Source organism: Panthera tigris, chromosome A2, assembly GCF_018350195.1.
Source record: "Panthera tigris isolate Pti1 chromosome A2, P.tigris_Pti1_mat1.1, whole genome shotgun sequence".
In the NCBI taxonomy this organism is placed as follows: Eukaryota; Metazoa; Chordata; class Mammalia; order Carnivora; family Felidae; genus Panthera; species Panthera tigris.
This window is the reverse complement of record NC_056661.1, coordinates 166,529,084-166,542,207: the sequence shown is the minus strand read 5'-3', so window position 1 is coordinate 166,542,207 and position 13,124 is coordinate 166,529,084. Positions and strand designations below refer to the sequence as shown.

The 13,124-nt window shown below is 61.7% G+C and overlaps 1 protein-coding gene across 11 annotated transcripts in view; it reads left to right on the top strand.

Annotated features, from left to right (window-relative positions):
• PTPRN2 (protein tyrosine phosphatase receptor type N2) overlaps positions 1 to 13,124 on the top strand; it is an 809,627-nt gene that overhangs the window by 751,760 nt on the left and 44,743 nt on the right. For 10 of the 11 annotated variants that reach the window (XM_042976545.1, XM_042976559.1, XM_042976565.1 and 7 more), the window contains one exon: positions 96 to 243. In XM_042976545.1, coding sequence (XP_042832479.1) covers positions 96 to 243 — 148 coding nt within the window. Of the gene's footprint in view, positions 1 to 95; positions 244 to 6,088; positions 6,403 to 13,124 lie in introns of those variants that run through there. The other variant, XM_042976587.1, reaches the window with a different exon arrangement.

The window sequence follows — 13,124 nt, the reverse complement described above, 5'->3', positions numbered from 1 at the left end:
TCTTCACGCGTGCCCGCAGGGGACGTGTGGGCCGCACTGTCCATTGGCCCCCTGGGTGTCACGACGCCTCCCTGACTCTGTGTTTTCCGCTCCAGGCCTACATGGAGGACCACCTGAAGAACAAGAACCGCCTGGAGAAGGAGTGGGAGGCGCTGTGTGCCTACCAGGCGGAGCCCAACAGCTCGCTCGTGGCCCAGAGGGCGGAGAACGCACACAAGAACCGCTCTCCGGCAGTGCTGACCTGTACGTAGCCGCCCGGGGGCCCCGGCCAAGGGAGGGCGGCCCTCAGTGACGGGTGGGCTGGGCTGCCCCCACCTGCCGTCGCCTCCTTTTCCCGCTGTCCCCACCCCCGGCGCCCGGCCGGCGAACACGCCACCCCTGGGAAGCCGTCCCTAGCCCGAAAATGGGGTCGGCTCCTTCCTTTGTGCTCCAGCGGCACAGTCCCGGGTTGGGGGTGGCTGTGCCCCGACCGGCACTTGCTCTGTTGGCTGTCACCGTGCAACTTGAGACTCGTTTCTTAGCTGCTGCGAACCTCTTCCTCGTCTGTAATCGGGGTCGTACTGTCTTCCTTGGAATCGGCAAGCCCCGATCGCGGTTAGCGTAGCGCCGGCCACGTCGTGGGCAGGGCGTGAGCGCTGGTCGGTGCCACGGCAGCCTTCCCGCCTGACACTCGGGTCAACAGGCGTCGCCGAGGGCCGACTCTGGCCGGGAATCACCGCCAGAAAGCAGCGACACAAAGAGACCAGTTCTGCAAAGCAATTTGCGCCGAGTAGGAGACAAAGTTACGTCAGGGGTTGAGTGTGTTAGCAGTGCCCTACAGAAGGAGAGGTCGCAGAGGACGTGATCAAACAAACCCGCCTGGCGGGGCTCCTTTTCTTGCGTCACTTAACAGGTGCGTCAGCCTCCTGTGTTCTAGCACGTTCCAGGCCAGGGTTGCGCTTTGATTCACGTATGAACCCGTCCTGCACGGAGCAGAGAGGAGAGGGATCGGAGGTGCGTTTGTGACCAAAGTGCCTGACACGAACGGACCCTCACTGAACGCTGATCCGTGAAGAGCAAACGTGTGCACGGAGTTACTATCTTAGTATCTCCAGACGAGGGGTCCTTGCACATACGGCCGACATGATAAAATGTTGTCGGCTGACATTTTTGAGGGCACAGCAAAGCCACACCCTCAGCAAAATCGGCGTCCACAATGGGGACAGCCACCCCCCCCACCACCACCGTGTCCCAGACCCCGGGTCCCAGCCCTTTGGAGCCCGTGATGCAGCCTGGTGGCGTGGCCACGGGCCGTCTCCTGCCGGGCCCCCTCGCCTGGCCCAGTAGATGCCTCGGGAGTAGATGCCTTGGGAGATGCTCAGATGTAAATGGCAGTGATCTGATCCGAGTTCACGGGTCAGAAAGATTAAAAGCTGGCATCTCGTGTCGCCTTAGACACTGACGACAGCATCACAGACCCTCGAAATCTGAACGCGCTTCTGGGTGTGATGTTTTCTAACAGGTCAGTGAGGGCTCAGGCTAGGCCCTCTGTCTCCATGAGGTCTGAGGAGTTTTTCCCTGAAGGGCTTTAATAGTAGAGGAGCTGTTGTCATCTATGTGTTTTATATTTAGAAGAAAAGCAGAAAAAAAAAAGCCGTTGACTAACACATTTATTAAGTACCTACTGCGTGCCAGGCTGCTGCTAGATACGGGGCCACGCGAGGATCTAACGTGGCCGCTGTGCTCGGGGCCTAGATGGGGAGTCCAGGAGGCTTCTGCCTGTACCTGGAACTCTTAGCTGTTTGGGGCCGACACTCAGCAAACTGGGACGGAACGCGTCCCTGGGTCCGGTCGCTTACGTGGACTATCAGGTCCCTTGTGGTAAATACTAAATCCAAAGCATCTCCCTCCAGCACCCCTCCGGACCACGGCAGGTGCCCCCCGCTGTCCCTGTGGCCACAGGCCAGGACCTTAGCGATGGTAGCACGTCCTGTCCCAAGGCCCCGGTGCCCCTGACGTCCGCCCTTCTTGGATCAGGCGCTGGGGGGCAGGTGGCCGGTGCCCCTGCCCCAGCAGCCTGGCCGGGTGCTCTTGGCTGTCTGGGGTCACGAAGGGGCAGCTGTGCTGGTCACGGATGGCAGGGCAGGGCAAGCACACTGACACAGTGACACGGGAGCATTTTTGTGGGTGACCCGGACACCCCACTGTCCCCCACACTTGCGGCCTCCTTCACGTGTAGAGGGAAATCCTACCAGCAGATTTCAGCCCTCGTCCCTCCCTGAGCAGGATGGGGACGGCACGGCTTACGCTCTCCTCGGTCCTGCCAGACTCCACCAGAGACGAGTACCCCGCGTCCTGGTGGTGAGCGTGCACGGCCCGCACGGCACAGAATCGGCCCCGTGGTGGAACCACAAGGTGCTGGGCAAGTGGCTGGTAGTGTCTGTGAAAAGGTGGCCGGCGCCCGTGAGCGCAGAAGGCACCCTCCCCGGCACGCGCAGTGCTCTGGGCCTGCGGCGGCGGGTGGGAGCCTCGGCCGGCTTCCCCGGTGTCTCCCACCCCGCTCCCCGGTTGCCTGGTTTGACGGGTTCCTGGGTGCGCCTGGCGGGACCCCGCGGCCCGGGCCTCCCGTCCACGCAGACGGTCCTCCATCCGGGAGACGGGACTCGTGACGTCCGTGATGCGCACCAGTCCGTGCCCACGGGGTTTACCAGCTGGACTCCCGGGGCTTCCCGGGGCCTGTCATGCCCACACTCCCTGCGCCCTCTGCCCTCCGCCCTCCTGCGCGCCCTTACTCGTCTGGGGCCCGTCTGAGGGCGTCCCCTGCTCCCACACCGGGGCTTCTAGCGGAGGCTGGCAGGTCCCGTGGGAAATTCAAAAGTGGCTCCGATATCCATTTTCCATCCCTGACAGCCTGGAGCTGTGTTTCCGAGGACGATTTAGGAACAGATGAACCGGCTTTGTCTGTGCTCCGTCATCTTACAAGTTTGAAGAATTTAATATGCTTCCTAAATGTATTTGTATTTTTAGGAGGAATTATGCAATATTCTGCTCATCTGCTTTTTAAATTAAGAACAGGAATATGATGCTATTTTGGCATACCGTCTTAAACAAAAAAAAAAAATGTTTTCGATTCTGTGTCACAAAAACGAGGGAGAGATTAGATGGAGACAAAGAACACTTAGAGGTGAAACCAGAGAGAACAGCCCAGGACCCAGATACCCAGAGACCGAGCGAAAGGCCCTCAATGGAACATCCTCCCAGTCTGGCTTTTCGGGGCTTTGTCGTGAAAGAGATCACAGCTCAGCTCCGGAGCCAGGGTGCAGCCGCGGGCGCCCCTGCCTTGCCTCGCGGACCTGGCCAGGTGGGGATGACGGCTGACCTTGCCTGGCTGTCCCCCACGTCAGGGCACCTGGTGGCACCAGGCCACAGCTGAGCACATGAAGCCGCCCCCCCCCCAACCCCATCGCCTCTAATCCCCCCGGGAACCAGCCCTGCACTTGCCAGATGAGGGCGCTGGGGCTCAAACCCATACCCTCTGCTGGTGGGACTGCCCACATATGCTTGTGCACGAGCCTGACATTTTCTGTGTCAGGAAAATGGACACAAATTTCAAACGTCCCCAGAGATGAATATTTGAAATACATACAAGAACTGCGGTACTTTGGCTAAGCGTTGCTGCCCTTAAAACAACACACGGAAAATAATTTCTTTCCAAACAAATGTTCGGTTTAAATGTGTTTTTCTGAACTCTAAGCAGGCTCCCCATAGAAGAATACTCTGGGCTGGGCACTTGTGAGCCACCCAGACCTGCCCCGATCTGCCCGTAAGCACTGGTCCTGGGTCAGACTCCTAAATCTGGTAAGCAAGCGGGATCTGTCCTCCTCTGGTGTGAGAAGGGTCTGCACGCGTCTCACCCCCACGCGGAAGTTACGGGTCCAGAGAAGCACCGGGCGTGGCTGCCGTGTTTCGGTCTCGGAGCCGTCCGAATCTCTGCCTCCAGATGCGGGGAGGCTGCGGGTTTGCTGACGTCGACAAGGAAGTATCCCAGCGAATTCTGTGTGGGCTTTCTCGTGGCTGCACCACGCAGAAGCTGTCCCCGCGGCCGCGCTGCCTGAGACCGGAGGGGAGGTGGTGTTTCTACGGGAAGTCGGGAAGAGGCAAACGCGGCGTTTCAGGAGCAGGAGTCCTTCTCGACGGGCCACGTCCGGAGGGCGCCTGGAAGCGGCATCCTTACGCGGTCATGGCACAGACCCCGCCACCAGCCCCTCGGGGTTCCAAGGGCGTTGACTGTTGGCACAACTTAGCCGCTCGGGGCTCCGATGTTCTGTCATCTTTACCCCTTTCCACCAGCCGGGCCACAGATTCGGGAGACCCCCTACGGCGTGGCTGTGTCCGCCCCAGCACTCCCTTCGCGGAGCGACTCACGACCCTTGACGCCGTGGGGGCCCTGAGGCCGCCGGCCGCTGGGCCTGACCCCTCCACAGACGGGCTCCGGTCTCTTTGGCCAGAGCGATCCGGTGGCCCTTCGGAGGGCGTGGCCGCACCCCTCCCCGCCCTGGGCACGCCGCCGTCTGCTGCGATCTCACATTCGCTGCGCGGCAGGCCCGTCACAAGCCACGAGGTCCGCTCGTCTTGAGGTCGCCATCAGCTGAAGTCCGGGGGCCCCTTCTGTCCCCCGGGGTCCCGGTCCCCACGCCCTCACACAGGTGCCTGAGAGGTGCTTCACACCCGTCCTCATTCGAAGTCACGAAGGTCCGGATTCCTGGTTCAATGTAGCGCCTCCGTCTGTCGCCAAGCCACCCGTACCTTCTATGAACGGGACTTCTGCGTCTTCAAGTTTTCCAGAGAACGACGTCCGACAGGGTCGTTGCGGGGCCCTGTTCCCCCGAGCCTCCCGCACGTGGGCACAGACCCGCGCGGGGACGTCGGTGGCTGTTCGTCAGCTGAGGCTCGGCCAACAGCCCTGATGCACGGCCCGGGTCGGGAGGGCGTCCTCTCGGCCCCGGTCACGTCCAGATGCTTGTCGAGCGTTTTCGTGCCAGACCCGGGGGCAGATGCCACAGATGCCGTATCTCTGTTCACCCTGACAGACTCGGGTCCTGTCTTCCCCGTCGCCCGTAGAAGAGCCAGCCCTTAAGGCCGAGCGGTTAGGCTCAGGCCGCCCTCCTGACCCTGGGGAGGACGGGCCAGCAGTGAGATCCCACCGGAGGGGCTCCCGCGCGGGCCAGCCCGGGAGCCCCTCGCACAGACGAAATGTGACCAGCCTGGCGTGATTTTCCCGCACACGATTTACCGCAAGAGTCTGGAGACACTCAGGCTGAAATGACAACTTGGTGGTGGCATCCCACACCCACGCTCGACACCGGCCGGTCAGTACTCCGCCGATTTGCCCAGCGTGTGTGTGCACTTTACTTATTTTTTGGCTGAACTACTTCGAAGTGAGTCTCGGCCATCGGGACGTCTACTTACCTGCTTTCCCCGGTGCCTCCTAAGCGGGGGACATTCTCCCACTTACGACAACTGCACTGTCACAACTAAGAAAACCAACAGTAACACCCCAGCGCCGTCTAATTCCCGTCCACGTTTGTCTACCATGAACCTTCATTAAGGGTCACCCCTGCACTTGGGGTTTGACGTCTCCGGCTCTTTTTAACTTTAAAACAACGCCCTTTGTTCTCTGACGTGACTTGTCCCTAATAAAGCTACTCTCCCACTGACCACATTCCCGTTCCAGAGCCTCACGAAGTACGCAGTTCGCAGCCTGCCCGTCCTGCTGGGCCGGCGGGAAACTCGCCTGCTGGTCTGCAGACCCGCCGTTTTGCCCCGTTCTGGTCACGCGGTCAGGGCGCAGAGGCCCGGGGCCGCCGCGAGATCCAGAGTGGCGGTGCGGGTCCGCGTCCCCGCGCGGCTTCCGTGAACGGGAGCGGCGTGCTCCTGTGGCCTCACCCGGAACACCGGCAACACCCTGCCCTCGCTCACCTGGCCGGCGCCCGGGACCCCGACAGCGAGTGGGCACCCCACCACTCTGTCCACTCAGCCCACCGTCTGTCCACCCCCTAAGTGTCTCTTCTCTGCCCTTCCTGGTCTGAAAAAGTGTTCTCTTTGACAGAGGTGGTCGAGGCAGAGTCGTGATTGAGTGCATTTCCTCTAAATTACCTGGTTACGTGGTTTCATCGGCACCAGACAGGTCTGTCTCATCCCGATAAAAAGAGGCGGCTATTAGACTCTTCTGGTCTGAACAGATGCAGCTGTCAGACTCCTCTGCCCCCGTGCGTACTCCCTCAGCCCACAGGACGTCAGCCTCCCGGACGTGTGTCCCGTGAGGTTTGCGTCCTCGCTTGTCCCCATCCTTGGTTTACGTCCCCTCTCCTCCTCCGCGCGTGGCCTCCTGAGTTTTGAAGCCCCTGCTTCTGTAGCTGCTGATTCTCCCTTCTCACTTGGGATACGTGCACCTGTGCCCTCTGGGCTCCAACGCTTAGGGTGCCCTGTGTCTCTTTGGCCGGGTTCCCTTCTAGAGTCTCCGGAACAAAGTTCTCTCCTCTGGTTGCACATTCAGTGTCCAACAGGTGTTTTCTTTCTTGGCAAATAAACGCTTTAAGATCATCTGGCCACTTTTCTCTGGAGGTTGACACCAATTTAGACATTTTTTCCTTATTAAAATTCAGTTCGGGCGAGAAGCAAGCCTTGGTACCGGTGTGGACTTCCAGGAGGTGGGTTTTAGCAGGAAGTTGCGGTGTACAGGTGCACCTCCCTTCCTAACCGTCCTCCCTCCGCCCCCCGGTGACCCCTGAATTCCCACTTGCCTAGAGGCCCTGTTCCACCAGTGAGGTTTCCCAAACACTTCCAGTTGACTTCGGCCCTCCCTCAGCAGGGAGGCTGACCTCAGCCGCCTGGTGCCTTCTTCACTGGATCAGGAGAGAGACACCCACCCGGCCGGCCGCAGGGTCCCTAACCCGCAGCGGGAACCTGGAGAGAGCCGCCCACCCACGTGACCGCAGCATCCCTAACCTGCGGTGGGAACCTGGACAGCGACACCCACGTGGCCGCAGGGTCCCTAACCCTCGGAAGGAACCCAGAGAGAACCGCCCACGTGGCCACAGCGTCCCTAACCCGTGGTGGGAACCGGGAGAGAGCCGCCCACCCACGTGACCGCAGCACCCCTAACCTGCCGCGGAAACCGGAGAGAACCGCCCACCCACGTGGCCGCAGCACCCCTAACCCCTGGGGGGAACCTGGCGAGAACTGCCCACCCGGACGCAGAGTCCCTAACCCGCGGCGGGAACCTGGGGTCGCAGAGCCCGTTTTCTCTCCAGAGAAGCCAAGTCTCCAAAGGATTACATCTGTCACTTTGCTCAGTGTGGCAGCAGAGTAATGGCCCGAAGATGCTCACGTCCCAACCCTCCGCACCTGTGAATATGTCACCTCACGTGATGGGATTTACGTGGCAGATGGAAGGAAGGTTTGCTGATCAGCTGTGTTGACGTAGAGCGGTTCCCTAGAACTGCGGGGCAGGGGCGAGTGGAGGAGGGTGGTGCAGGGGGAAGAGGAGTAGGGGGCGTGTGGGGGAGGGAAGAGGGAGTGCGAGGGGGAGAGAAGAGGGAGCCGTGGGGGCGGAGGGGGTATGGGGGCTTGGAAGGATATGGGCGGCACACGTGAGGCGGGCGGTGCGGGGCACGTGGGGGAGGGCGGTGAGGGGTGGGGGGGACTTAGAAGAGGGCAGTGGGAGGAGGGGGGGTGCAAGGGTGTGTGGTGGAGGGTGGGGGGGTGGGGAAGAGAGAGGAGTGGGGAGTGCGGGGGTGCATGGAGGAGGGGGGTGAGGGCATGGGGGAGAGTGGGGTGGGGTGCATAGAGGAGGGAGGAGGGGGTGGGGGCGTGGGGGAGGGCGGTGGGGTGGGGTGTGTAGAGGAGGGGGTGCGGGGTGGGGGCGTGGGGGAGGGCGGTGGGGTGGGGTGTGTAGAGGAGGGGGTGCGGGGTGGGGGCGTGGGGGAGGGCGGTGGGGTGGGGTGCGTAGAGGAGGGAGGAGGGGGTGGGGGCGTGGGGGAGGTTGGTGGGGTGGGGTGTGTAGAGGAGGGGGTGCGGGGTGGGGGTGGGGGCGTGGGGGAGGGCGGTGAGGGGTGGGGGCACGTAGAAGAGGGCAGTGGGAGGAGCGGGGGGGGTGTGCAGGGGTGTGTGGTGGAGGGCGGGGGGCGTGGGGAAGAGGGAGGAGTGGGGGGTGCGGGGGTGCATGGAGGAGGAGGGTGGGGGTGTGGGGGAGGGCGGTGAGGGGTGGGGTGCGTAGAGGAGGGAGGAGGGGCGCAGGGTGGGGCGCGAGGGGGACGCCGGGAGGTGTGGCGGGGTGCGGAGCCGGGAAGCGGGAGGGGCTCCGACGTGCGTGGGGAGGGGTCGCGAGCGGGGAACAGCCGGCGAAGGCAGGGCGGCGCGCTGTGCCTGGACCCTCAGAACCCGCGTGCGGGCGCCTCGGTGAGGACGGAGACTCGAGGCTGTGATTCGTGAGTGGTGCCCGCAGCCACCGAGGGTGGCCCTCCTTACGGCGGCCACAGGGGACCCACCCCGTCCGCGCCTGCGCCCTCTGGGTCGGCTCCACCGCTGTCGCAGGGATCGTGGGACCGGCTTCCGTGTGGGTCTCTGATGGGGACGAAGATGTGGCACTGTCTGCACCACCAGCTTCTTGGCCCAGACGCCGGCGTCGCCCCACCGGACGGGCCGCCCCGGGGTCTCAGGCACAGCGGATTTGGGGAACTCCTCTGCGCCCGAGGTAGGGTTATCTGCTGCGACACTGGCCGAGCGCGGGGGGTGCGTCCCTTGGGATGCGGGAGGCACCGCGTCTCCCCAGGGGGCGCTCCCCGGGCGTCTGTCGTCCGCCGGGACATGGTCTCGTGGTCCCTCCGCGACGGCCCCCTCCTCGCCAGCAGCTCACCCTCCCCGCGGAGCTGGGCCGTTGGGTGCTGGGCCTGTGGGTGCAGGGCGTGGCCACTCAGGCCTGGTCGCAGGGACCGAGGAAGCCAGAAGCCGCTCCGAGTCTGCCCCCTGCCCCCCTTCCCCAGGGTCACACCCCTTCTCCCGGGAAAGGGCTTGTTTCGGGGCCATTTGGGCGTTCCTCCCTGCGGTGCGTTTGCTCTAAATCTCCGTTACCTGCGTGAACGTGTACCCTGCCGAGCTCTCTTCGCTTTTCCAGAAGCATCCTACTGGCAAGGCCTGGGGTAGTAATGTTGTCTCAGACAGCACTACAGAGGGCCCCCAGGGTCACTGTGTCTGCCTGGGTGCCCTTCAGATGTTGCCACTGTTACTGGAAGACTTGAAAAGAGAGCTGGTCTCCAGTCTCCCCATTGTTCTCTGGGGCAGCTGTGTTCTCGTAAGAACACAACCTGATCTCCTGTGCTGAGCGTGTGTGATTGCCACGGAGGAGGTGTGCGTGCCTGGGGACCGGTGAGCGAGCCAGAGCAGGACAGAGCCCCGCCTCCGGGTGTGGCGTCGGGGACAGCACCGAATGACAGGAGTTAATACTCAGTCCCGGAGACGAGATGTCAGAGCCCCGGGCGTGGGCAGGGCTGGCTCCGTCCAGGCTCTCTGCAGGCCGCAGCCGGCTGTCTGTGCCCTCGCTGCCCACATGTCATCACCTTTCTGCGTCTGCCCCTGTGTCCCAAGTCCCCCTTCCCACAAGGACACCAGACATCTCCACCTGGGGCGCGTCTGTGGTACCGGGGGTTCGGGAGGCCGACATATCTTGTGTCGTGGAGACAAGCGTTACTCAGCTCAACTTTTGGCCCCACGTGCCTCCAGAGCCCTGGGGGGGCTGGGTGGGCAATGCCAGGACGCAGACACCGCCAACACCAGCATCCGTGCCCAGAGCGCGCCTTTCCCGGGCAGGCGCACAGCGGTGGGCGAGGCCCGCACGCATCTGGAACTCTCTCCGGCGTGGGTGTCCCGCTGTGGTCCGGGCCTTTGTGACCCACTGCGCTGTCATTCACACACAGAGCAGGCTGGCAGTCCTATTTGGGATTTCTTGTTGAGACATCTGCAGAGAGGCTGGTGAAACTATTGAAGCAGCTAGAAAGCAGACCAGCCCCCGTGACCAGGGACTGCCAGCCGCCGTGTGACTCGAGACCTGTTTCTGAGTCGGGGACGGGAAGTCGACGTGAGCCTCTGTGGCGCGTGACGGCCGGGGCACCGGACCGGCCTCATTCTCTCACCACCTCCGGGCGCGGGAGGGTGCTGTGAATCTGGGACCTCCCCACCCGGGCCACCCAAACGCGCTGTGTGCTCATCCAAGGAGCCTCTGGGTGGAGCTTTTTCATCTTGGATGTTCGGTGATGTTTATAGGTTGAACTAAGAGTTTTCAGCAAGCTCAACTAAGAGCAGAAGACCTGCTTACTTACTGAGGAAGGGAAGCCCCGGACAGAAGCTTGAGCCAACCTCTCTAGAGAGGACTTACCACTCCAGAGCAAGTATGTTTCACGATCACGCTGTGGTCATCCGGTTCCTAGATCTGCAAAGAAACACGCAGGCCGTCTCAAAACAAACAGAATACAGAAATTTATTGCCTCGCTCAACTATGACGAGTCCTGACAGAAAGACGTTACCGTGTGTGATTGGTGACAGTCGTTAGACCAGCTTTGACAGCAGGTAGACCTACGGCAGCGGAGAGCTTCGGGCCGCGTGCACTAAACCCTCTGTGGACCCACGAAACCGGAGAAGATGCCGGTGGTTGCTGATGCCGTCGCTTCTCCGGGCGCACCGGTCTCCACTCAGGTCTCAGAGCCCCGACCCTCCAGCACAGAACGCTGGCGGGTCACCGCACACGCCCCGCGTCCCCACTGGCCATGCCGTCAAAGTAAAGGAAACGGTGTAACGGAAAGACGCTGCCGGAAAGCCCCATGAGGACACTGGCCGACTGCTTGGGTGACGAAAATTCCCTTGTGCGAGGCCAGTGTGCACCAGCGACCCCCCCACACACACGCGCCTGAGCTGGAGACACTCGACATCAGGGAATTCATCCGCTCCTGGCGGGAAGATTATTGACTCACACGCGTCAGTTCACTTGGCGTGAATGACGTAACCAAGGCGCCTAGGAAAACACTATCCTCAGTGTTGCAGGACGGGTTAGAGGCACAGGAAGCCTCCACGCACCTTCCTTCGATGGGTTCACGGGACGTGTTCGGATGACGGCACGTGCTAGCTGATGGCTCGGCCGCAGCCCTCCCGAAGTGCCGCGGGCTGCCTTCAAGTGCTCTTTGCCCTGCCAGCAATCAAGAAGACCTTCTAGAACTTGTTTCTTCCGGCATCCGTGGAAATCCTTTTGTATTCACTGACAACACGGTGCACCGTAAATAACTCTTGCCAAGTTAACTGACCTTTCATCAGTTAGGTCTGTGTCCGTCCGTCCGCCTGTGGCCTTGGACTTGTGCCTCCGCCCCTTGCCGTGCACGAGGCGCTCCAGCCGGTGCTTACGTGTGCGTTCATCACGACGACCCTGTAAGAGCCCCAGCCCACGTTTTGGATGACAGATCTGGCCTTTAAAATACTGAATAATTTACCCAAATGTCACCTGGCTAGCAGGTGGCAGGGCCGGGACTCAAGCCCTGGGCTCTTAGCCGCTGGCCGTGTGGCCTTTGCCAAGGCAAACATCACATCTTCCTGGGCCTTGGCTTCTTCCATCTAAAATGGGGGCGTAGCCCCTGTTCTACGTAGGGCACAGTTCCAGGAAGAAGAAAGGTAGCATCTGTGGAACTGCTTTTAGAAGAGACAGAATATTGGAGAAGCTCGGGACAAGGAGTTGGGAAAAGCAGCGTGTGCCACCCGCCTCCCGACTTCCATCTGCGGGGCGATTTTCTCCTTCCCTCCTTGATAAGACTTACCGTTGCGGGTCGTGTAAGGGAAAACGGCTGCGTCTTAGGGCCAGAGACAGAGCGGAAGGCACCGAGTTTCCCCTTTCTGGCTTCCGGGTGAGCTCTCTAACCCTAAAGAACACGCCCCCTTCTCAGCCAAAGTGTAAGCACCCAGGTGGCTGTAGAACTTTGCTCCGTGGTTGTGACCGCTGTGTCGTGTTCGCTCCCGGGGCGGGAGCCTGTGCTCGCACACCCTCCCGAGGAACCATACTCAGTCCGCGGGGCGTGGGCCGGGGACACGAGGGTGTGCTCCTGAGCGCCCCGCCCCCCTGCCCCGCCGGCCTCACCTCCAACTTGCTGGCTGAGCTTGAGTGAATCTCAGCCCTTGCCCTTACAAAGAGTGGAGGCAGCCACTCCCAACTGATGCCAGCTCATCGTCTCCCCTAGCGGCCCTTTTAGAAAGATGAACAGGGAAAGTGAACCACAAAAGAGTTGGCATTCACCCAAGCAATCGAAACACCCCCGGCTCGTCCCCGCTGCATGACCGTACCTCCACGGCGCCCTGCCTGGCGCTCTGGTCCTTCCCGGGTGGCTCAGATGTCCCACATGGAGGTTCAGACGGCCCAGTGTTAAAAACAAAGCAAGTTCACCGTTCACTTTGAAATCGCTGTGTCACCGCAAACTCAGTTACGTGACCGTAAGGTGGCACGGCTTGGGAGCTTCTGGAGCCCTTGTCCCGACCTCAGCGGTGCCTGTAAAAGGGTGGCCTGCGGGAAGTGACGCGGCTGATGCGGTGCTTCGCAGACAGCGTGACGGCAGGGCTGGCCTCACAGCCGGGCTTGGGCTCAGCGGCTCCAAGCAGCTTGTCCCCTTATCCTTCAGAGCACCCGGCTCCTAGATTGTGTCTGTATTTCGCCGAGACTCCCGAACCTGTGAAGCGTCTTCTCCATTTCCTGACTAGAAGACTCAGCTGGCGTGCGTTCGCCGAGCTGCTTGCTCGCAGGACAGGGCAGCGCTGTCCCCTTGGAGGTGAAGGGCACCCAGCAGCCCTCAGGCCCGCGCCTGTCTGGCCGGGCCACGTTTGGGACCCTCACAGCACGCCCTCTGAAGCCAGAGATACACGGTCCGGCTCTTGCCCCCTGTACCCCTCCCCTCCCTCTCGCCGTGACCCTGCTCTTTGTGAAAGGTTCTCAGGCAGGAGGGGTCCTCACTGCCACTATCGGCAGTGTCTGAACTTGGCTGTGTTGAGACGATTTCTCATAGGGCGGGGCTCCTGGGAGGCCCTCTGGAACCCTCCGCAAGCAGCTCGAAGCTCTGCTT